Raw genomic sequence first — 26,417 nt, 5'->3', positions numbered from 1 at the left:
CACTGAGGAGATCTGGAACAGAGGTACATAATATAAGATAGGCTCCTAGGGCAGGCGTGGCTAACCTGCAGCATATGTACAACATGTGGCCTGGGCAAGTTCTGCGTGTGGCACGTGGCAGATCAAGAAGGGGGCTTGCAGCACAGTAGCAGATAAAACAGGGAGCAGAAAGCAGAGTAGCAAATGGGGCAAGGAGCAGAGGGCAGGAAGCAGATATTAGAGCAGCAAATCACACAGGAGAAGGGACTCAGAATGACACTCAGGGAGGGTACAGAACTTAATTTGTGGCATACCTGCCAAAGAGGTTGGCTCCCACTGCCATAGCAGGTTTTGTACATCTTACCCCAACGGATATAATATAGATAGGCTTCCAGAAGCTTGCCTAGTTCTGAGAACAACCAAGGATTGAGAAGGTTAAAAGGTGGCTTAAAATCATCTTGGGCATGTCCACACAACCTAAATTTAGGGGTTTTTTTACATTGTGTGCTGTGAGCTGCACAAATGCTGATCAGCTTAGTGCTAGCTTGGAGTTTGGAGCAGTCATACCTTTGATTTGAGCAGTTTATCTGTGGGGAGTGAACACACCTTAATGGAACAGGAGCTGGGTTGTGCAGATAAAGAGATAATCCTGCCCTGGAGTGGAGTAACTTTGAGCTGCATAATGAGTGCTTTAAGCCATTTTAAGGTGTTAATGTGCAGACAATCTAGGGGCTAAGAGCTTCAGGAGCTGCCAAAAATGCCCATGTAACAAGGCCCTTAGAGACCAGAGTGCTACTGTGAAGTACACCTCACCCGCTTACTCCGAGCCCCTGTCTGCCAGCCCCCAAAATTAGGCAATATGGCTGCTTTAGAGCAGCATTTTTCAACCCGTGGGTTGCAACCCAAAAGTGGGTTGCAGAAATATTGTAAAGGGTCGTGGGGAGGTCCCAGGGAATAACACGGTTTCCCCATGCAGGCTGCAATGCTGGCAGCCTGCATGCAGCCGGCATGCAGCCAGAGGCCTGCCAAGCACACAATATTGTGAGAGCAGCCCCAGGAGCTGGAGAGGAAGGAGGGAGCCAGATGCAGCAGCCAAAGGAGTGGGGAAGGGGGGAGAGAGAGAGAGAGAGAGAAAGAGAGACTATGTGAGTTCGGGCCAGGTTGTGAGTTGTGGCAAGCTGAGAATTATGCTAATGAGTCCAAATGAAAAAGGTTGAGAACAACTGCTTTAGAGCAGCCTTGAGTATGTGTCAATATGTACACCCAAGACAGAGAGCCTAAGAATGGCTCTGGGTGTGTGTTCAGCAATACTTTGAGGTGACTGCATTGCCTGACTCCTGAGGGTCTGGACAGATGTAATTCTCAAAACATTCCACATACACTCTAACCCCCCAGACTCTAGATGTGCACAGCACTTAAGACTGGCTTAAATTTCCTGGAACTATTCAAAAGCTCCCTGGGAAAATCAAGTACTATTGGAGTTGGTCTTCCACGTACCAGCTCACTATTATGTGGGGTCAAACAGCATGCTGCGCACAGTGCCCAGTCAGTTCTGCAGACATCCCAAATGACACCTCTCCTCAGCCCCAACACAGCACATGCAGGGAAAAGGGCTGCTCTGGAATGCAGCCAGGACTATATGATCCAGAAGCCTGCTCCCAGGGTCCCCCAACACAGGGCAGATCGCACCATGGGAGCAGAAGCAGGGACTGTTTTTACATCCCTAAATCAGGTAAGAACCCCCCTCCTCCACTCTTAGCATCTGCTCCCTTCCCCTCTATCCTCAGCAGCATGCCCCCTCCCATTTATCCTCTCCCCCATCTGCCTCTGCCACCCTCACTATCCCCAGCTTATCCAAGGGGTTAAGGGAAGCACTCCTGCCCTGCTCCAGCTGGGAACAGTGGCAGTAGAGGCAGCAGTGAGTGGGTTTCTCCTCTCTGCCTAGTTACTTCAGGTGTTCCTTTCCTGTCTGGGAGCAAGTGTAGGGAGGGGGAACTCACCCACGGCCAGTGCTGCTGTCCCTTGCTAAGCCCAGCTCAAGCATGGCAGAAGTGGCTCTGGAGCATGCCCCTTGCCATCCCATAAGCATGGAAAGTAGCACTGGCAGGCAGAAGAGTGGGGAATGGGAGGGGAGGAGGATGTACCATTGAAGATATAAGGGAAGGCAGAGGAGAGATTCTTACCTGCTTTGGGGACTGCTGCTCCCATGGTATGGGCAGAAAGAAGAGGCACAACTGTGCCACTGCATTCCTTCTACATCTGCCCCAGCCAGATGTGCGACCCCCTGCTTGTTGTTCTCAGGGGCTGTGTGCTCTGCACCACCATCCCCCGCCCCCAAGATCTCCACAGCTTTTCAATCCCTGTCTTGAAGGCTGCACTCTCAATCCCACTTCCCTGCTAGAGGCCCAGCGTTCCAGGGTGCCATGCTCATTTGGGGTGTGGAGGGGAGTGGAGGGGTTGCAAGGGGTGGGGGGGGCACGCGTTGTGTGGCTTGTCTCTCCCTCACCCCAAATGAGCCTGGCACCCTGGAACAGCACTACCTCCCCTTCTCCCCACCATAAAACCACAAACAGGTGGCCACACAGCCCCCCAGCACTTAGCAACCCCTCCACTGCTGTGTGAAAGGGCTGATAGTCTGGGTACTCCACTACTCCTTGGTGGCATTTTGGCATCAATACAATCACTAAAAGGTGAGGGTTCTTTTTCAAACCCGTAGTAATGTATATGCAGACACTTCTGTCCAGGGACAATTATAAACTGGTTTCCAATCAGTAACGTTCTTAGAACAGTGCAAGTGTTATATCTGTCCACACCTTGAGATTTACAATATTAAGCATGGGAGCAAAGGCTAGGGAGTGTTTCTTGGCAGAGATCACAGAGTTAGCACAAAGGCAGCGTAAACCAGCTTTCCTAGATTGTTTCCCTTGGGTGCCATACCCCTTAAGACAGACACGCATGCATGTATTGCACACACATTCAATATAAGCCTGATTTCAGAGAATGCTCAGTTACTACCCTCTAAAATCAAGCCTCAACTCCACAGAAAAACTGAAAAAAATGAATTCAAATCTTTACCAAAAATAACTACAGAAACTTAAAATAAGAATAAATAAATGCTCTTTATATATTAAACATTGCTTTTTTTCTTCTGTCAACACTCACTATAGGGATGGTGGTCTTCCATTGTATAGATTTCTGTCTCATCTCTGTATAGCCTATAGACAAGCTTGTTGGAATTTGGAGAATCAGGTGGGCTCCATGAAAGACAGATAACAGAAGCATTTAGAACCTGTCCCGTAGGTGGAGGTTGTCGGGATGGTGCTAGAGCACAAACAAAGAAACAGAGAAAGATTATTTCCAGAACAAAGGTGATTAATAAACATGCACATATATTGAAATGAAATCTTAAGAACAAGGTTCCTCTGCTACTAAAAAGAAAAAACACTGTCAAACAGACAATATCAATAAACAATGTTGAACCATCAGAAGAACTGTACAACAAAGCTTTTTATCTAGGTACACAAACCAAATTAATGCATCAAAGCAGCCAGCTCAAAGATACTTGGAAATGCCACAGAAGTTAAACATCAATAATACCACAGTTTTCTAAAAATCCCTTGTTCTTTGTGTTTAAGACATTATCTAAAGATGGATTATATTTATATCCAATATTATTTTAAAGTTTTATTCTAAGTATCTGTTGTTTTTTTTTCAAAAGTGTTATTTCCATTTAGTCAGTCCCAATGGCCATATAAATTAATCTAACCAAGTAGAAAGGACAAGTCCATGAGTTAGTCTGCTGAGATATCAAGAGGCCATACTCCCATTGATTTTCCATTGAAATGTGAAATCAACTGGAGTTAGATACGCAAGTACCTTTAAAACTTCAGCCCAAAAAGACTTAACATTTGTATGTAATGCAGACTAATCTGGTTGTCATTGGACTTAATTCTGTTCTCTTTTGACACTAGTTGTTATATCCCTAGAATTTTGCCCCTTGTTTCTTTCCAGCACTCAGCATTGATTTTTGATAGTACCGGCCTCTATGAAAAGTGTGCTTAATAGTATTATGGTTTCTTTAGAGTAATTGTAACTATCAAAGGGGCATTATTTTGGAGGAACAATGTTCTAAAACTGGTGACAACAATTAGGAAATTCTGGCATAAAGACTTGAAAGAAGATTGCAGCTGCTGTATCATTCATGTCCAGAAGATGACTCTGATTGTTATTTAAAATAACAATCTTACAGAAAGATTCTTACAGTTTCACACATAAGTCTATAACATTAGCGATCTAAACCATTTTTAAAAACAGTTGAATTACTATTCACTTTAAAAAAACAGATACTGAAACAATGTGTAGATTATTTTATGTGTCCAAAGCACTCTGTAGATGAAAAGTGCCATACAAGTATGACATAAGTATATTTTTATACATTCTATTGAAAAAAATAAATTTTAATGTAAAACAATGTGTAACCTAATTCTCATGCAAATAGAGAGGTACTGTATATTCTAAAAGTAGGTTAGAACCAAAATCCAGAACCTGGTCACCTTGAACGTCTAAGAATATCGATCTGTGGGGAAAAAAAAGCTGTCTCATTCTGTCCCATTGAAAGTAGTATATGTTCTATAATGGCATATAGTTTTAATATTAAATTGCTTTACAGCTCAAACACATATTGGGATCAAAACTCAAACTTGTATATATGTTTATGTACACCCTTTCTGAGTTTGTGTATTTGTGTTTGTATACAACACATAATCACAGAGATATCATGATGATGAAAATAATATAAATGCGTAGGGAGATTATGTAAACTAATACTTTGCAGAAATGTCTCAAATACAAACCCACGTCATAAAAGGAGTTAAGAGATAACTATTAGTATCACTTAAAGTCAGTTTTTTATGTTTGTAGAGTATGTCTGTACTGCTACTAAGGCTCTCCCCCAGGCCTCCTCTGTAGCCGAGCCGAACCCACCTACTCTCTACATGAAAACTCACCCCCTCCAAAGATGTCCAGCAATACCCTGGAAAGTTTCTTGACCATCACGACATGAAGCCAAACTTCCCCCTAACCTGCTCTGCCCCTGCAGTGTGTTCAGTATTCACCCAAGGTAAGCAAAATGAAAACAGAGGATAGAAGTTTGCCAGCAGCACTTCTGAACCCCACCTGTCACCACTTCCTGGAATAAGAGCAAAACAGAGAAGGAGAGAAAAGTATCGGGCATGATTCCTAGAAGGGCTCTGTTTCAACTTCTTATACATCTCCAACAAAATCAATCCTGTCTCTTCTTTTGTATTTTATGAATGCAGAGCAGCAAGGTATGCAGACATGGAAGGGCAGTTTGTGTAGTTCAGGTAACTATGGGCAACCATTAAGTTCACTCCAAATAGTGAGACATGCTATAGGTATATCTTTAGATTTCTAAGAATGCAAGGCCATATCTCAACCTTAACAGATCTGGAAACAGCATCCTAAAACACACTGTGTGTTCTGCCTCCTGAACCAGAAGCAATACAGTCATCCACACTACAGAGCGGTGAGTGGCTTAATTAGTAGTGCTGAGTAAGACAGTGCCAGTTATAGAACATCCTCAGTCTAAATGCAGTGATACTGTTTTCAATTTGAGGCAACCCATGCAGGACACCATGACATGGTGCAAGTCATTGTTGCTGTCACAGTAAGTTTGTAGTCAAGCCATGGCCTTTTGAAAATAGGACTTAGCCTTAATCATTTCATTCTACCACTGCTTGTTTTTCCTTTCTCTTATAATTCCCTACTGCTATAGGTTGACCACTGATATCAATAGTGGAATTGCTATTGCAGATAGGCAGCCAGTGTATGCCAGCACAGATATAATCCACCAAACAAAATCGAAAATGTCATTTTAACTAATCAGGAATCATACAAAGGTTGATGCCTTGCCATCCCAGTCCAGGTTCATTGCAGTTGGAGCAGTGCAGATGCTCAACTGCAATGTGATTCATATTGATGTCTGACTTGATTGTCAGCATAGCTTTAGCCCACTCTGAACATGCCAATTTATGATGATCTGTTATGACATGTTGCATTTTCACCAATCATGACTGGTGGAGGCCTTGTGAAGTTGGGGATGAAACCATGTTTCGCTATGTGCCTCAGCCCAAATCTAATGGAAGCTGAGGGAGTTCAGTAACTCACAAGTTCAAGCTCAGTGTTTGATGCAAAACTACAAAGCTCTTTAACTACATCTTTCTAGAAAGGGCGGCTAAGATAGAGGAAAGCTATGGGGAAAAAACCCCGTAAGAATTTGAAATATGAAAAGATTGTTACTATTACAGAACTAATTTAACGTTCACTAAACCAATAAAAGCCAGTAGTTTGAAAGACATGTTTTTAAGACCAACATCCACTTACTTTTACTGCAGCCAAATAGGTTGTGGACATCCAAATTACTAGCACTGGGAACACAGTTGTCACATTTCAAGCCAGTTACAAATTGTTTACAAATGCACTGTCCAGTAACGGGATGACAAGTCCCATTAATGACTCCAGCAGGATGACAATTACAATTCTGACATCTATAAACAAAAACAAATCGAGAAAGTAATCAAAACACATTAACACTTCAGTTAGACACAGTATGGTTTTATTTAATGTGTCCTTTTTTCTGATAATTAAGAATCAGAAACAGTCTCATGGAATGAGATGCAGTAGAAAATTTAAATACTAGTATCCATTTAAAAACATAAAATATACCCTAAAATATTCACGTTTGACTTCATGCTATTTACTGCATTTTTTAAATAATCCTTTAAAAAATCTCAGTATTAGATGAAAATTGTTCTAAGAAAATATTTTGGATTTTAAAATGTGTTATTGTAGAATTGATCTATAACAAAGTGCATTTGGTATTTACTAATAAAATGTTATGGCTGGTATTTCAACCCTTATACATTCAACATGTACCTTATTCATACAGGTAGTACAACTGAAGTAAATTAGATAATATATTTATGTAACCTGCAAAATATATTCCAAGTCTGAGGACACTAGCCTTTTCTTTAAAAAAAAAAAGTTTCTTACCCACAGGTACAACTGGAAGCTTTAAAAATCAAATGTGAAGAGAATAAAAGGAAGAAAGAGACAAAGGGGGGGAACAAGGGAAAAGCAGAGAAAGTAAAGGAAAAGGCAAGGAAAAGAAATTGAATGGTTAGGAGGCAGAGCGCATATTCTGCCCTAATGTGATACTGATGTTGACCATAAGGCAGTTAGATTAAAAAAAGAGACAATAATTAACAAATCAATTATTATATAAAGACAACAATCTGACTTCAGTTTCTGTGGAAAGCTTTCACTAGCCTCAGTGGAAAATCCTCTGTGGACTAAGGTCCAGATTCTAATTCATTATACAGCTGGTCCAATAAAAGTTGTTACATAATTTCTGGACCATCATGGCCACAACAGCTAGGGACAGACATTACACATAAACTGGTTTAAGTGATCAGAAACTGGTTTAGACCTGTAACAGAACATAAGTTCAGTGCACATAAACCAGTTTCAAAAATGACTGAAACTGGTTTAAGATAAACCTGGTTGAATGTAGTATGAGACTTAATTGGTCAAACTGGTTTATGCAATGTCTGTCCCAGACCCCTTCCTGATTTAAGTTAAACCAGAGTCCCTCAGCATCCCAGATGCTTTGCAGTCCTGGGCTGGGCTCTCTGCTCCAGAGAACAGGCTGGCCCTGCCCCTCTGCTCCCTAGCCAGACTGTTAGGCACAGCAGGATCTGCCTGGTTTCCTTCACTGCTTGCTGCTCAAGCAGGGATTCCCTGCTCTCTCCCTCCCATCTCCCACAGCACAGACCCCAGCCACACGGACTCTAAGTATGTGGTGTGGCAGAAATGCCACCATCTGTGTCCCTCTCCAAAAATCTGTCTCTGCCAGCGTGAGAGGCTGGTGTTGAATTCCTCAGGAAGGGGGATCTTCCTCCCTGCCTACATGACAAAAGCCTGGTGCCTCGGATGTGGATTCTCTGGTCACCTGGGAAGGGGGAGGGAAAAGCCCCGCTCACCAGCCCAGGTAGCCAGTGATGCTTTTTAAATTGGTTGGCTAATGGCCAGCACTGGCAGCTTCGATTGGACTGGGCTGCTGAGGTCAGAAAGGCTATTTAAAGGCCTGGTCCAGGAAGAAGGCAGCCATTAGCCATGCGGTCATTGAGGTGAATCTGAAACTGGGAGAGGAGCTTCACCATCTGAAACAGGCTCTCTCCTCATACCCGCATGCTCAAAGAGTGACCTGCCTCCAGAGGAAAACTCCAACCACCTCTGGATGATGCATGTGAGTAAGCTACTCAAGATTCGACTTGATATTTAGCTTACAGTAACTCAGATGCATGATCAAAAGACTACCTCAACCATACGGGTTTCCTCTGTGGGATCCCACTGATATTCCTATGATACTGCTCTACCTTTTACCCTGTTTTCAACCTACCCCCTGTAATCAATAAAGTTCTCCTTTGTGACCGGTGTGGAGACTTATTGAGGGGTGGGTCTAAATTATGCCGAGGAGGCCCCTTAGGTCTGTGGACTAAGGGAGACTTTCCTATTAAGCCCCTGACTTGGGAAAGTGCCCCAAGTGCCTGTATTGGGTCTAGTACCAAGTGGACGATCAGGCCTGTGTTTTCCAAGGTGTGCAGAGCCAGAATTCAGTCCAGAGCCTTGGATGGTGGCAGTGGGAACCCCAGGCTAGCGGGTGTGCTCCAGGGAAGGGGTCGGCCAGACGTGAGGCACCCCAGGGAGGCACTCGGAGCCTGGAAGGTGGTCAGGCGCAGTGAGGTGGGCAGCTCAAGGCAGGAGCACCCACTACCGGCCCGCCACATGTGGTATGCTAGCTAATGCTGAGAGGTAGCTGTGTGTGTATATCTCTCCAATTTCACTGGGATAGGACAAAGGCAGACAGAACAGTGTCCGCTTAGGGCTTTTTGGAGCTAATCAACAGATCAGCTGCTAGTGTCCTTCCATTCATTCCTTGGAAAAAGCTGTTTAAGAAGAGCTTGAACTAATGAAAGTGTTTGGTTTTTTTGTTGTTGATGGGCTGATAAACACTGTGCTATCAGTCCTCTGCTGATTTTATCAGCCCCCTGCTGGTTTGCAGTCCCTTCAGGTTTGCAGACAGTATGGAGAAGCAGGGAGAGATTGAAAAGCTCAGTATCATCAACAGATACATGCACTGCACACCACCCCCTTGCCTCAGAGTGCTAGCCCAGGGCTGGGGTCTGGCAATACTCCTGCCCCTTGAGCAGCGAGCAGGGAAAAGCCTGGGACAGTGCAGGCAGGGTGGGGGTTTACAACCTTCCTTAATTAGAGCATCCTGCTGGGGCCTGGCCACATCCCCCTCAGCTCAGTCCTGTGAAAGGAGAAGGGAGGGCTGCTCTAGCACCCCCTCCCCCCGCATCTAGCATGAGCCACTGCAAACATGTGCCTGCATTTTTTCATTCCAGAGGGAATGTCTGTATGGTTGCAAACTGTTTCAACCTAGGCAGGTTAGACTAGTTTACAAAGATTGAATCAATTCAGGCTTAGGCTTTTTGAATGTCTGTCCCTAGCCAATATCACTCTAACACTACCAATCCACCTATTGGTTGCATAAGTTGACTTAGGTACCTATGTGTGATTCTCTTCCATCCTGCTCAAGTTCCTGAAAAATTATTGATGCAAAAGGTGGATAAGCCTCCTCCTCCTGGCTGCTTTTTTGTGACTCATTTTAATGGATCATATGATAGTGTGTTACAAAAGTAGATGGAAGAATAAATTTTCAGGACTTCAACAAAGTGAAACAGATTTGAACTTTGGCACCTAAATCCACTTGTAACTCTAATAGGTGCAATAGAATCTAGCCTTAAGAGTTCAGTAGCCATGATTTATAACAAGACTACCAACTTCAGGTTACACACACCCACATACAAGCACACATGTGCATGCACATGCGCGCACACACACACACACAAAATTCTAGATGTAAGATGTATCCACATAACAGACAAAGGTCTGGGTTGAATCAGCACCCTATGTCCTATTGCCAATTCTGTAAGTCAAACTATTCATCTCAAAAGATAGTGATGATCAGGGATCCTGGTTTTCTTTGATTTAAAAAAATCACCCATTTTCAGTTAAAAAAGTAACCCCAAACCCACATTTTTCTGTGATTTAAATGAAACATGATGAATATACGTATATGTATGTGATGTTTTGATTTAATCATGTGGGGAAAATGTGGATTTGGGGTTACTTTTTTTTTTTTTACAAAATATTGGGGACTTTTAATCAGAAAAAAAAACAGGACCCCTGGTGATAAAGAAGACAAAGACAAAGAAGATGATGAAGGTGGCAATGAAGACTATGAAGACGACAAAGATGAAAACAAAGAAGAGAAAGAAGATGATAAAGAAGATGACGATGAAGAAGGCAGCAAAGAAGAAGGCAAAGAACAAGATAAAGACAACAACATAATAGGCTTTTTCTGAAGTTCTCTAATATTACTATGTTCTGTCATCGTAGGGTGGCACGGCCTATGACGTTGAGGGAGCCTGTAGTGTAATGCAGTGATAGAGCTGAAATGGGGCCATCCAGTGCAGCAGTATGTGTGTGCCATTGTGCTTGATGCAGAGGAAGGGGCAGGCAGGGGCCCGTGGCTCACAGTAGTGCCTGTCCTGGGGTGTGCAACTCCTGTTGGTGCAGCTAATGCAGTATGAGGCCTTAGCTGCTTACAAGTTGGACAGCCCCAAGAAATCAATGCAGGAAACCTTAATCAAGTCCCCATTTGTTCTGCTGGGCCCCTACTACTGGTCCAGGGTTGTCCCTCCACACCTGGCTTAACTTGCCATGGTTAGTCACATCAGTTCTAGGGCCAAAGTGGTCACAGAATCACAGAGAAGTACGGCTGGAAGGGACCTCTGGGCCATGTCCACACAAGTGTGGACATTTGTTTCCCCTGGGACAAGAAGCAGCAGCACATCTTGTGCCACTGCTACTTGTCCCCTGGGAATGCCCATACCACGCGCCCTCTGGCACTCAGTAGGTTACCCCAGGTGGGGTAAGGGAAGCTGAGGCCAGCAACTGTGCTGGCCCCAGCAAATTTATTGGGGTTCTGGGGCTGGGGAAGAAGCTGCAGATGCAGCAATCCTGCAGCTGGGAACCTGGCTGGCAGCCAGAGTGTGGCTCTGGCTGTCCAGGCTCCAGTTTAGGGCGGCGCGCACTGCCACCACATGCACCACTCCCCTTTTTTTGGTGTGGGATTTTTTGACCCTGGGATCTCCCAGGGTCAAAAAAACTCCCTGTGCTGCAAGGTAGCAGCATGGGGAATGCCTGAATATGTGGTGTCTGCAGCACCACATACTGCATGGCCGCACTCATCTGAAGGTCTTCTAGTTCAGACCTCTGCCTGAGTCAGGATCATCTCTTTTCAAACCATCTCAAGCAAATTCTTGTCTAACCTGTTACTAAAATGACATAGGCAACCCTGTCACACAACCACACAGCATAGCACCCTAATCCATCACAGGTAAGGCAGGAGAACAATGGCATGATATGGTATAATGGTTAAGTTTCTGTCCCAGGTTTCCATTTGTTCTTTTCCTCTCAAATATAGCTGTAGTTCACAACTGACCTCAACTATACGTTGGGATAATGAAAAGAAAAGGTAAAGAAGAAGAACTGTTTTCATATTAGACAGCTAAGATCCAGGTCAATAATCAGTGAAAGAGACATTAGATGTGACAGATTTTTAAACAAGTTTAAGAAAACTATTCACATATATTTTCTGCCCATCGCAGAGCTCTCTTTATTAGAATCTTTACTCCACTGCAACTCTTGCTGTGTGATCTCCTGAGTAATCATTCAACACCCTTAAAAAAGGCTGATAAAAGCTAAAGCTGCAAAATAAGCTGCAAATTTGTTTTATGGACTAATATCCCTTTGGGAATAAATAAAATACATTCTCTCTTAGAAACCACTATACTGTAGTTTGCTCTCTTTTATAGTCAAGAGAAAAGGGCAATTTTTTTCAAACAACTGCATTAAGTCCTTTCATCTGTAGACAGTGCATCCAAATCCCCCTTCAAATAGAGGTTTTGTTTAGACTATTTAAATGTCATGACAGAAGAAAATGGTTTAGAGGGAAAAAAATGAAGAAAGAATTATTTGCCCAGCAATACAATATTTCATTATTTCATAATTTCATTACATGCTGCTATTTAGCATGTATAGTTTGTGAGGTTTTTTAATGCAAGTGTCTCAGCATATAAACAATGAGAGACAAGCTTCTCTTACTCCTGCTATACATTACTGCACCTCTTATGAATAAGGGTCTTCTGGGTATTTCCGTTTTCATTATCATTCACTCACAAGACAAATCAAACTCGTTTTACATACATGCCATTTAGAATAACAGTTTTCAGTACCTAACAGGTTGGGCTTTTGTTTTGTTTTTTGGGAGGGCGGTCAAAAGTTATATTTTCTGTAATTATCTTCAGTGTATTAACTTAGGCTTAAACCCTGCTGACACTAATGTGCAAGTTACCCTGAAGAATTCAATAGGATACCTCAACTGTGTGTTTTCAGGATTAGTGTCATAATCTTTTGTTAAACAGGGAAACAGATGCATTTTACTACTTAAAATTGTTGCTGTACATATGTATAAGCAATATTTATATGCATATTTTATCCTTCTCTGTACTTTAAAATCCATTAAGGAATTTTTTTAGTGAATAAATGAACTAATTCCTCAAAGATATCAGGCCATATAATATTTAATATTTTCAACATTTATGTGGACTATTACAAATTAATTAGAATCTTTTATGCCTTTTTATATGCTACCTTCTCAAGATATTTTGAACCAAAAACATTTCACATTCATTAAAACAGAATTATACATAATCAAAGAAAAAAAGACTTCTAAAACATGGAAAGAGAAATACCAAACCAAGATGAATTGCAATATTGATTTTGCGAGGATAAATGGTTTTTGTAATATTAATATAGAGAAACCTTTATTACATTGACTCTCTAGGTGCAGTTAGAGTCTCTCTAACAATCTGTTTAAAATCTTCATTTTTCATCCTTATGGGAAAACCTCACTTGCTAAATGGATTTCATAAACAGTAATCTGTCAAGATATATATAGATAACAATTTGTGATGTTCACTGACCAGTTTGTTATGGTAAACAATACAGAAGTAAGGGATTTCTAATATATGCCAATGCTTACAACCATTACAGCTCTCTTTCATTCACTGCAAAGTCCTGAAATCAACATTTCTTTTGTCCCACAGTGAATTTTCTATTTTGAAACCCTCAAATTCCAAACAAGGAGACAAAGTTTGCAAAAAATAAATATGCAACTTGCAAAAGAACAAGCATCTTTTTAAAAGAGTCTTAACTTTCAAAAAATGACTGAAAACAGATTACCACAGACTGTCATACAAATATTTTAATGGATATATACTTCCAGCTGCAGAAGGAAATCATGCTGCCCAATACACACAGATTTACTCCTCAGTAAGATTCCAGATCTCCCAAGGCACCACAAAGTTGAGATATATGGTGACTCTTCCCCTAGAAACATTGGTAGATTGGTGTAACACCAAGTCACAGCTAGTGAGGATACCAACTGCCTTTGACTTAGCTGAATGCAAAGTAGCGATCACAGACTGCTCATATGGGATGACCTGGCAATTGCAGGTATGAGATTTCACATTTGTCTTCTGTTGTGTTCCCCATGTAAAACCTTTTGACTTTGGTCTTTATACAAAGGACAAGAATTTCATTGTAAATGACTAAAAAAACCCTCAATATGGGAATGCTTTTGTGCCTCAAGTAAAACAGGAGCCATAGGTGCATAAGAACAAGGTGAATTTTAAATGGATTCTTAATACAGGCAAGTAATAAATGCCTACAACAAAGGGAGATGAAGCCATATTCCTGGCCATGACTCATGCAGTAACATTCTATATCTCTATCTCTAACCATATTCTAAATATTCAAGAGGACATTAACACATGATGGGTGTTAGTTATGCTGTTTAATGTATTTTACTGGAAGGCTGTCAGATACTATAACGATGAATTTAGTAGAAGAAGCCATACAGTAGAAGAATACTCACTAATGGTCCAAGCTAACTCTAGATTCAAGTCCCACACATACATAAAAAAGAAATCCTGGTTTTATGATGACATAAACCAAATGTTTGGCTCTAGACCAGGGGTAGGCAACTCCCGGCACAGGTGCCAGAGTGCAGCAAATGAAGGCATTTTGCTCAACATGCACACCTTGGGGCAGACAGCAGGGAAGGGGCTGGGGATGCACTGCCACAAGAATCAGGCCCCTTGCAGCTCCCCTGAAATCCGCTCCTGGCATGCCAACATCTTACAAGCCGAGTTCGTGGGTGTTTTTGGCACTCTGTCCAAAAATGTGCCAGCCCCTGCTCTAGACAGTAGTATAACTAAGGAGGGGCTACTGGGGCAGCAGCCTTTATGGGAGAGGAGGTACAAAAGCAGCCGCTGCCACAGAAGCAGTAGATAACACCACCATGATTAACATGGCAGGAACCTGTGCTGCTCCATGCTATGCAGCTCACCCAAAAGTAGCTGTGCCCTTCTACTCCCCTGGATCTAGATATTGTCAAACTTTGAATTTTTGGGGGTATGGGTTTGGTGGTTAGAGTTGAAACACACACAACTAAAGAATAAGGAAAATTCAATCAGATGGCAACTTAATACTACAGGATTGTCATCGCCAACCATTCACAGTGACAGGAACGGAAAATAAGAAATCTTCATCCTTACAGATTTCAATACTGCCATTAACAGATACTTCTATGACCTGCAAAACTAAAACATCCCCTGTCTAATGATTGACAGTAACATAAAAGTTCAAGTGAACAATCTGCTGCAAAATACTGTCAAGTGAACTCAAGAAGACACACTCACTTTCTAGGGGCAGGATATGTTTATTCCTCTGTACACCCAAGGCTAGTTTTGAAGGTGTCCTATCACTGTCACTTAAGTCTCTCCATTCTTCTTTTTAAAGGCACAAATGCTAACCGTCGCAAAACATTTTACAATAATTGGTTTGCATGAAAATGAGAGCCTGTGAAATCTTACTGGACAACTTTTTAAAGGGGAATTTAGATTGTGAGGATTAAGCAAGAAAAAAGAAAATGCTGCAAGAGAAAGAGCAATAGCCAGAATAACAATATATTACCTACAGATATATTTTACATCTCATGTTCATGGTAGTATAGTCATGCTCTTTTACTGTATATAAAGGCCCTAGGATACATTAGATACAAAATTTAGCTTGTGGCACAAAATTAAGGTGCAGATACAGAATCCAGTCTTCTAGGGAAACAGATTTTACAATAGGGAAAGTGCTGAAATTAGATTAATCCATTCCCTGAAAACTGACATTATCTCCTATTGGGGGAAGAGGAGCATCATACTTTTTGCTTCCCTTACTATTCAAAATGCCAGTTTTAGTCAAAATGCTCTTAATTTTCCAAAGAGCATGTCAAAAATATGTCTTAACAGTGAATGAGTAGTAACGTGGAATCAGTTATTTACAAATTATTAGAGATACAGAAGAATCATAATAAGACCATTCTCAAATCACTGTCAGGGCCTGCTTACACCTTATACTGTAAGCCAAACAAATGTTGATTAGCTTAGTGTTGTTCTGGTTAGTGGAGCTGTCATACCTTAAGGCAAAAAAACATCTATGACTGTCCTTCAACTGCACAGCTGTGACTTGCCACTAGAAGCTTGGTGTGCAGGGGCAGGACTAGGAGCTAAGGCAAAATATGTCCTGTGGGCCAGATCCAATCCACCAAGGGATTTTGTCCAGCCTGTAGCAAATCCCTTGGCCCCACCCGGCCCAGGCACAGGAGGCAGCCCAGGCCATGTCGTGTGCAGCCAATTCCACTGCCCCTGGGTGCACAGAAGTGTTGGGGCAGTGTGGCTGCTGAACTTGATTTCTGGAAACCTTGTGGCAGAAGCCCCAATGCCCTGGCACCCTGGCTCCTCTGCCCCACGCCCACTGCCGGAGGCACCAAACAGATCAGCCAGGTGGGATCTCTGTGGAAACCAGCTGTAGACCCATGCATGGGATGGAGCCACAGGCAGGCAGGGAGCAGCATACAGGAGCAGAATGGGCGGGAAGGGCCAGGGTCAGGGCCAAGGTTGGGGTGAAATCAGGATCATGGGGCAATGACAACCACATGCAAGGTAAAGCCACTTAGTGAGTTTTAGTGAGTACAGGTGGCATGCATATTTATTTAAACGAAGATCTAATTTAAATATATGGCATCTTATTATGGTTACTAATGATTTTAAAATTAGCCAATGTGAGAAAATATGAATGAGATAATATTAGAAGTAACTGTATTTAAAAAAAAATAAAAACAAAGAAAGACTTACCTTCCTATTTCAGAGTCAAATCCAAAATAAAGGTCACTGCAGTGGTCACATCTCTGTCCATTTACAGAAGCATCTTGACAAACACACTGGCCACTTAGACGATCACAGACCTGACTGACTGAACCAGTTATATGGCATAAACATGGCAGGCAGCCAGAAGTACTGAATTGGGATATGTAAAAACCTAGCAAAGAGAAGAAAGGTTGAAAAAAGACATTTAATAAAGTTTCAAAAGAAGAAATATACCCAAAAATTATGCTGATGTGCCTACTTATTTTATACTTGATCAATGAACCCAAATAAAAACACCAAGGAAAATATTCTTTATGTAAAATGCATATATACAATGCTACACATTTTCCAGAACAGGGTGTTCTAAACTCTGTGAGGCTTGCTAGCTCTGGTTCTCTGCTCATTCTCCCTCAGATGCTCTTCTTTGACCTCTACCAGACATGCAGGTAAAGGTGCCATGGGATCTGATGGACTGGATGCTTATCTTGCTGGGATCCTGTGACCCCAGCTGACTTCCTGCCCTTTGGGCGGGGGGCTGGACTCGATGATCTTCCGAGGTCCCTTCCAGCCCTAATGTCTAATGTCTAATGTCTATCCACACAATCACATTTCCTACCATGTGGCATGTGGATGAAAGAAGGTGTGATTGTGGGATCAAGCGTCAGATTCCATCACATGTTATTGCTGGTGGAGGGGCAGCTGGGGCTCCCCCTACACTGGCAAGTAGCAAGCTCCTGAAACTGGGAGCCCCCTTAGCTAATGGGGCTCCCAGCCATGAGGGAACATCATGTATTTCCATGGCTAGGAGCCCCATGATCTGAGGCTCTCAGCCATGGAGTTGCACCATGTATTCCTATGGCTGGGAGGCCCATCAGCTGCAGGCTCCCAGCTTGTGGAAGCACTGTCAACTGTGGCCTCTCAGCCTCGGGATGCAGGGATATCTGGGAACCTCTAGCTGACAGGGATCCCAGCCATGGGACTCACCTGGCCACACATTCAATTAATGGTGTGAAAGGAAACAGCCACAAAGCTAGGACACATTTTTTGTGGAATAACTTTGTGGCTTATTCCTTCTTTTATGCTGTCATTAATTGCTTTAATGTGTGTCCAGGTTACAACTTAAGATGTGATTAACTGGTTAATCACATCTTAAGTGTAATGTGTCAAAGGCCTTAGACAGAGCAACTCAAAACAGAAAAACTATGCCACATGTATCAGGCAGGCAGAAGGCAAGGCAAGGTGAAAACTTAGGGCATATGCAGACATTCCCGGGACCTGATCTACAATTAAGCCATGTTATCATAGATTGAGTCCCTATTTGTACACACATTCACCAGTGCTGGAAGCTGCACTGGGAACACATTCCAAGTTGGGGTAAAGGGAGAGATGGGATTGTAGGGACAGTTGGCAGGTCCATGGGAGCTGGCAGGTCTGCAGGGCTGGTTGTCCATCCAGGGGTGGTGGGGTCAGAGGGCTACAAATACCCAGTCAGGCTGGGGGGGAGGGGATCAGAAAACTGCAGCCCCCAGGGCTTTCCCAGATCCAGGGCTGTGCTCTGAAAAAGTACACACTGGGCATGTCCACACAAGATGTTTACTGCAGTTGCCTAATTAGCTCCACAGTAAACACCTCAGCATCTACACACGTAGTAAAATTAGGACAGAATCGCCAGCACACATACAGATTGGAAGATGACCTTCTAAGTAGCACAGTGCCAGAAAGTGTTCTCAGAGTAATAGTACACTCCAAGATGAACATGAGTCATCAATATGGCGAAGTGATCGGTAAAGCTAACTGCACTTCATCATGCATCACACAGATACATCACAAACAGGCCTAAGGAGGTGATACTTTCCCTCCATGTGGCATTGGTAAGGCCACAGCTGGAGTACTGAGTCCAGTTTTGGGCACCGCACTTCAAGAAGCATGTGGATAACCCTGAGAGGGTCTAGAGGAGGGTTACTTGTATGGTTAGGGGCCTACAGGTAAGGCCCTATAAGGAGAGATTAAGGGACCTGTAGCTCTTCAGCCTCTGCAAGAGAAGGCTGAGAGGTGATCTTGTGGCTGTCTACAAATTCACTGGGGGTAGGGGAGGGCAGCAAGGAATGGGAGATACTCTATTTACCCTTGGGATAACTAGAAACAATGGCCACAAATTGAGAGAGAGCAGATTTAGATTGGACATCAGGAAGAACTTCTTCATGGCAAGGGTTACCAGAATCTGGAATGGGATTCTGAGGCAGGTGGTGCTCTCCCCTACCTTGGAGGTCTTTAAGAGGAGGTTAGACAAGTACCTGGCTGAGGTCATCTGACCCCAACTCTCTTTCCTGCACAGGGCAGGGGGTTAGTCTCAATGATCTACTGAGGTCCCGTCCAACCCTAAAAATCTATGAAATATATGACAGAGTAAACTAATTAATTCCACAGTAGGTTGATACTTGTAAATACAAGTACTATCCTATTGTGGATTTTTTTACTCAGCAGTACCACACATGTAGATGCTGACCCAGCTGCCTGGGGCATGAGGGTGCTTCAGTGTGGGGGCTGCTTGCTAGCTAGCTCCACACTGAAGTACCCTCCACACTAAAGCCCCTTCACAGCACATTGAGCCAGATTGGAGCAGGCCCAGACTGACAGGCTGACCCCCTGAGCCCTCTGCCAGCTGGGGCTGCTCTGTCCTTGAACAATATGCTTCAGTCCCAGGTACACATGCAAATGGTGCACCCAGAAACAATAAACTCCAGCACAATATGCACCAGTTTATTGTTCCACATTAACTGCAAGTGTAGATGCACCCACAGGGCAAGCCTACATATGCAATTAATTTGAGGCAGTAAACTCTGGAGCAATTTGAGACATAGTAAAACTACCCAAGAACAGTGACTACACATGTACCTGGAACAGCAGCAACTGGAGCCAGGGCCGAGCAGTTTACACCAGGGTCACTCAGCCCCAAGCTCCAAGTGGCAGCTTCAGGTGGCAGAGGGACTGGCTGGGAAAGAGAGTACTGAAAGTGTACAGTCATGTGGCTAGGCAGGAGGCAGGAGTCTGGTCCCCCAATGACTGGGCTCACTGAATGCAAATTACAGCCACAGTCACCATCTGCACATGCATTTAATCACAGTAAATTACCCCAACCTAAGATAGTACTGTCTCCAACTATCTGACTGTGGTGTAAATTAGGTAACTGTGGCCTAACACTGTCACACATGTAGACAGTAATGCTTTACTGTGCAATTAATTAATTTACTCCTCAGCAAAGCACATATGTGGACACGGCCACATTCAAATAGATTGGCAAAATTTAGCCTAATCTACGTAGTGGACCTTCTCAGGTGAACTAAGTTAGATCAGGCCAGGCATTTTTTGCCAAATCTAAACTCCATAAATGCTTGTACAGTTCATCACTTAGATTGACCTAACCATAGTTAAGTTAAGACCTAACCCTAGTCTTGAAAAAGAAAAAAAAGAGGCGTACATACAGTGGAAGCCAAGGACAGTCCTCAAGGAGGACTATACAACAGTGGTCTGTACTTCTGGGAAATGATTAGGAAAGCTAAGACGGCGACTGAGTTTAAGTTAGCCAAGGGAATCAAGGACAATAAGAAGTACTTCTTTAGGTATGTAGGGAGCAGAAGGAAAACAAATGGAAGTTGGGGGGCCCCTGCTTAACACCTCAGGACAAGTGGTAATGGACACTCAGGAAAAAACTGAACTCCTGACTGCCCACTTTGCTTCAGTATTTCACCAAACCAAGGGGAAAGACAAGCGAGATAAGGAACACAGGGGGCATGGTGGGAATGATAGACTTCCCAATGTGAATGCTAAGCTGGTGCAAAACCACCAAGAAAAGTTAGACATTTATAAGTCAGCAGGACCAGAAGGACTTCACCTGAGAGTGCTGATGGAGCTGGCTGAGGTCATTGTGGAACCCCTGGCAAAACTCTTTCAGAAATCGTGGCACACAGAGGGGAGATCCCTGAGGATTGGAAGAGGGCCAACATTATGCCCATCTTCAAGAAGGGGAAGAGGGAGGACCCGGGCAACTGTAGGCCAATCAACCTAACCTCCATCCCAGGGAAAATCCTGGAAAAACTCATTAAACCATCTATATGTGATACGCTCACTGAGGGTAAGATTCCAAATGACAGCCAGCATGGCTTCGTTGCGGGTAGGTCTTGTCTTACTTATTCCATCTCCTTCTATGAACAGGTCTCTTGCCATCTGGACATGGGAGAAAAGGTCAACATTATATACCTAGACTTACAAAAGGCTTTTGATCTAGTATCCCACGATATCCTTGTGAAAAAATTGGAAGTTTGTGGACTTAACTGCTCAACAGTTCCGTGGGTGGAAAACTGGCTGCATGGTAGGACCCAGAGAGTTCTCATGAACGGATCTGTGTCATCCTGGTGAGAAGTGGCCAGTAGTGTCCCTCAGGGGTCCGTGCTTGGACCGGTGTTTTTCAACATCTTTATCAAGGATTTGGATGTGGGGGTGAAAAGTTCGCTAGCCAAGTTTGTGGACAACATCAAGTTATGGGAGATCATGGTCATGCCAGAAGAGAGGTTATAGATAGAGGCAGATCTAGACAGACTGAAGAGTTGAGGTAACCGGAACCAAATGAAATTCAACACTTAGAAGTTTAAGGTGCTCCATCTAGGGGCAAACAATCCCCAACATACCTACAGGCTCAGTGGAGTGAATGCTGTGGTCAGCAGGGCAAACAACATGCTAGCATGTACTAACCGCTGCATCTCATGCAAAACTAAGCAAGTGATACTCCCACTGTACTGCGCACTGGTGAAACTGCAGCTGGAGTACTGCATCCAGTTATAGAAACCGCACTTCAACAAGGATGTGAAAGAACTTGAGAGGGTCCAGAGAAGAGCCACCTGTATGATCAGGGACTTGCAAAAGAACTCATACGAGGAGAGGCTGAGGGACTTGGACCTCTTCAGCCTACAGAAGAGAAGGCTTACCACTACATCAGGGGAGCACATCAAGAACTCGGTGAACAGCTGTTCACCAGGGCACCCCTGGGGAAGACCAGGAGCAATGGATACAAACTCCTGGAAGGCCACTTCAGGCTCAGTTCCACAATCTATGAATCTATGAATCTAAATCTAATTTCTGCATGTACCCTTAGAAACTAAGTATACCTTAGAGACTAATCATGTATTCTCTATAAGGTGTCACCTTGCACTTCCTTCTGCCTGAATTCAGGCTAATATGGCTAATGACCTCTCTGCTCCTATATCAAGAGCAGGACATGAAAGGCACTAATGAAAACAATGCAGGCATTGCAAATGTAAGAAAGATCATGCAATAGCACAGTTTGGTCCATCTACTCTAGAATACTGTCTCTGCCAATGGCCAGTACCAAATGCATCTTCCAAAGAAGATGAAAGGAACAACTATTTCCTCATTAAAGAAGTTTGCTTCCAAAATGTCTCAGTGGTTGGCTTACAGACTGAAAATAACTACCCTACCTAATGCATTGGTGCAGAAGTATAAGTATTTGTTCCTTTCTACTAACTTCTATTAAATTCTGTACCTCCAATATGTCTTGCAGCAAAGAGTTCAACCAGTTCATTAGTTTTCATATAAAAAGGTTATTTCCTTTTAACTTTTTTTAAAGGTTGCCTTTCACTTTCGCTTCCCATCCTCTTATTCTTGTAAAGTACAAAAAGAACATTCAGTTTATCTTTTCTACATCATTCATGATTTGATATATCTTTGTGTTTCCTTCCTTTTCGCAATATCTCCTTATATAGGTATCTAGTCATATCTCTATATTTTTTATCTATCTCCAAAATGCCTCTATTCATACTGAATCTTTTTTGTTATGGACCAGAACTGAATGTAGAGCTCCAGTGAAATTTGGTTTATATAATTAGATATTTGTTAGTATTGCTTCATTTCCCCTTCCTTACAGTTTCTAATATAATTTTATCTTTTTCTTTTATTTTAACCCTCCCATTTGCATTTAACAGAGATCCTCAGTTAAGTGTCACTCCCCAGTGGAAACATTTAAATTTAGAATCTAACAATGTATGTGAATGATCCCAACTATAACTGTTATGTGCATTGCTTGGTATTTGTCAACAATAAATGTGAACAACTGTGTTGCCCATTCACCTGGCTTAAAAATGTTTCCATGGAGTTCTCGTAGGCTAGGGACAGACATTAAAAAAGCCTGAGCTTGAATTGATTCAATCTTTGCAGCTTAGCGTAACCTGGCTAGGCTGAACTGGTTTGAAACCAGACATTCTCTCTGGACTGAGGAAATTCAGGCACATGCCTGCAGTGGCTCAGGCCAGAAGTCAGGGGGACACTAAAGCAGCCCTCCCTTCCCTTCCGCAAGGAGCTGAGCTGAGGGGGGCGTGGCCAGGCCCTGGCAGGGCTCTTTCATTAGGGAGGTCTGCCTGCACAGTCCCAGGCTTTTTTCTGCTGGTTGCTCAAGGGGCAAGAGTGTTGCCAGCCCCCAGCCCTGGGCTAGCACTCTGAGGTGCGGGGAAGGGTAGGGGAGTGCAGTGCATTCATTTTCAAATGGTTTATGTGCACTGAGTATCTGTTCTGTTACAGGTTTAAACCAGTTTTTCATCACTTAAATCCGTTTATATGTAATGTCTGGCCCTAGCCTTAGTGTTCTCTAATCCTTAGAAATTGCATCCCTATAATTACAACCCTATATTGTTTGCCCACTCCAAACCAATAAAAATTATGTTAAATAATACCAATTTTTAAATAGAGTCATTGGGTATGAGGGGACTCCCCTCTGCCAACTGTTTTGCTCTTATTCCTTAGGGTATGACTCAGAGAGATGAATTTCCAAATTCTCTTCTCAAATACTTCTGCAGCATTCTCATAGACCCATTAGTCACCTTTCCTCCTTCAGTATATAAATAAGTTCCATCAGCTTTTCTTTTGTCATTTTCTTTAGTTGCTGAATCTTTTTCAGCACTCCATGAACTTTCTTTAACTTCCCAGCATGTTGCTTTATAATGAAAGAGCCCTAAATTGCATAGTAACATACCAAGGCATTATAATTTTGGTTATCTTATGCCTTTATGTATACACCTCAGGGTGGTATTGCTTTTTTTTCCACACTAGTATTATGCTGTGAGCGCATATCCAAATAGCAGAAGAACTAAACAAATTGAAAACATTATAATTTTAGTGCTCAAATCTTTGTTCAAGTTTAGCCTCTGGTCCTCAGTGAGATAAATCTCAAGTGGACAATGAAGTGATACCCATCTCCAGTTAACATATATCCACATCATAAAAACAACCACATAGTTGGCATTTTATTCCAGAGAGGCCCAGAACAGAGCCACCACAGAGACTGAATAGCTTTGAAGTTATTAGTGAGGCAGCATGTATTATCTCATATTGCAGTTGCTTGAGCAGCATAGTACCTGTCCTGCACATAAATAGAGGAGGCCATTTCCCAGCAATGTCACTCTCGAGCACAATGAACACCCCCACCACAAGAGGATAACAGGGAGATGGGAAACAAGTTTAACCCTACCTCTCATACAGGAGATCTGAGAACCTTTTTGGTACCCCATTTATACACTGCACTAATTTCAGGCACTGCTTTCTGAGGCAAGGGTTATTTCTATTTCTTAAGCAATGATTGTTTTATTGTAAAATGCAAAAATAGTGGCAGAAGCAGAGACTAGAGAGTAGTCCTCCTCCTGCCAGGGGTATGGCATTATCACTAGCCTGTATACCTGATGGTCCCCCTTGTTTCCTTCTCTTCTGGACCCCAACTCTTGTGGTTGTGGATGTACAGTAGCCTAGCTTTACCAGAAAGGGTGAAGAAAACCCTCATATCACTTCTTCTATAAATTGGAAAGTAAGACATTCTCTTGTGAAATCAGAGCCATGGGTTTGAATCTCCTGAGGGCAAGAAGAGCCTATCAAACCAGATCTCCTACCCTAGATGGGTACTTACAACTGTAGGCAACTGAGGAAAGGATAGGGTTCCACCACTGCTTTTGAGCCGAATTTGAAGTCCTTGATATCAGTTAAGAGTGATCTGAACAACCTGGCTACTGAGTAGGGCCTCTCCAGGGACTTTGACAGAGCTTAAGCACATTTCAGCACTAATTTAAATTACAACAGAGCCTAGGCAGGAGTTAGCTAATTAGACAATCCACCAGAATCACTTCTGAGCAAGCACAGAAGCCCTAGTATAGACTCCAAGAAAACACTACAGCACACTACAGTATGGTGGCGCTTTCTGAATTCAAGCCACTGATGATATTTATGCCTACTGGATCAGGACCAATTTGAAAGAGTCTTTTGAACTTAGATAGCTAAACTCCATCCAAGTTCTGTTTAGATGTTTAAGAAAATGATGGTAGTGCTACAGTGATGTTGTAGCTGCAATGCTCCAGGAATTATAAGAGTCAAGGATTTCTTAGAATGATAACTTATCACCCTAAGAAATGTTTGCCTCTCACGTAACAAAATTATAGAAGAAAACTATGGGGGTTTTTTAACAAATGAGCAACAAACCAGGAATAGGACTGAGGTTCCCTCAAGTTATTCTTTTCTTCAGTACTGATCCTATGTGATGTGGCCCCCTGATCGTAGGAGGTGATCCAAATGTTCAATGCTCCAGAGAAAATAAAAATCCCTAACAGTTACATTCCTTCCCAAGCTGTCCAATTTTTTCTTGCTTTGTATTTTTTCTTTCCCCACCAGTAAACAGGACAGCAGGATGACGCGCTGACCTTTTCCTGCATTTAGAATCACAACAAAATGCACCAAGAGATTAGTTTCAATACAAGTCTCTCCCCTTTCAAAACTAATCTCAGTCCCTTTCATTAGAAGTTATTTTAAATAAAGGAACTGAGAAATGAAGATGTGTACGCAACTTGAGTTTACGCTATAAACCACACAATAGTTTCAATCAGGAAATTCAGATAAAATAGGTGTGCTGTTCCATCAATCTAACCTACCTTAATGTCTTTATAAGGTTGCCATTTTTACCTAATTAATTATGTGCTTTTAATTAGGTTGTGATGGCTACTGATATGCTTGCAGTGCATTTTGTTATCTTTGGCCTGAGGCAAAGCCAAAGGACATGGTTAGAGAATTTGAAACCAATTAAACTGTTCCATAGTTCCTTATCTTAATACCAGTATTATTATCAGATCGGTTTGTGAAAATGTCTCTTTTAAAAACAATACATAATGTTTACAGTTAGGTATTATTACAATTATATTACTCTTTGTTACAATGCTTAAAATCAGGACAAACACACTGTCTTCATAGCAAATTTGGGTCTCTCTGTTATTTTTAACAGTCTCTATAAAATGCAAGGTTAAATTCAATCATCTAAAACGTTTCTTTCATCTAGTGGCATTTATTCCTTTCTGCATTTTTACCCTTCTCTCTATATTATTACCTATGCCAAAAGTCCCTATGCTTAAAAATGTTGATAATCTGGGACAAGATCTCAGAAATCTTTTACTATTACTTACCCTTGTAATTCCCTATGTCTTTATATGTGTTCTGCTACCAATATCTAGTATGCAATACTGTGCACTGAACTGGTGCTAAGGAGACTTGGGTTCTATTCCTATCTCTACCACTGGCTTGCTGGATTATACTGGGCAAGACACTTCACTTTGTACTTAATTTTCCATGCTGTAGAATGGAGCTAATGATACTGACCCTCATGAAATGCTTTGAGATCTGCTAATGAAGAGACAGGTATTCACATATTCCAAACCAGATCACAATAAAATCAACACAAAACTATTACACTGTGCTATTTACAACAAGAGCAGGATCAGGCCATTACAAAATTATGCAGTTGAACTCATTTCTAAAGTATTAGGCTCCGTGCTACATGCACTCTCATGTGTATGCATTTATTAGCCCACCAAGAAAACTGATAATTACAAGACATTTTTTTTTAACCAAGCCAGTTTGTGAAATATCCCT

The 26,417-nt window shown here is 42.4% G+C and overlaps 1 protein-coding gene across 1 annotated transcript in view; it reads right to left on the bottom strand.

Moving 5' to 3' along the window:
• The window catches only part of USH2A (usherin), a 642,051-nt gene that overhangs the window by 517,462 nt on the left and 98,172 nt on the right, over positions 1-26,417 (bottom strand). The window contains exons 13-15 of the mRNA XM_059717779.1: positions 16,440-16,623; positions 6,382-6,545; positions 3,142-3,300 (exon numbers count right to left, since the gene is read on the bottom strand). Coding sequence (XP_059573762.1) covers positions 3,142-3,300; positions 6,382-6,545; positions 16,440-16,623 — 507 coding nt within the window. The remainder of the gene's footprint in view (positions 1-3,141; positions 3,301-6,381; positions 6,546-16,439; positions 16,624-26,417) is intronic.

Source organism: Alligator mississippiensis, chromosome 1, assembly GCF_030867095.1.
Source record: "Alligator mississippiensis isolate rAllMis1 chromosome 1, rAllMis1, whole genome shotgun sequence".
Lineage (NCBI taxonomy): Eukaryota > Metazoa > Chordata > Crocodylia > Alligatoridae > Alligator > Alligator mississippiensis.
The sequence above is the reverse complement of the archived record's forward strand: the minus strand, read 5'-3'. Positions and strand labels throughout refer to the sequence as shown.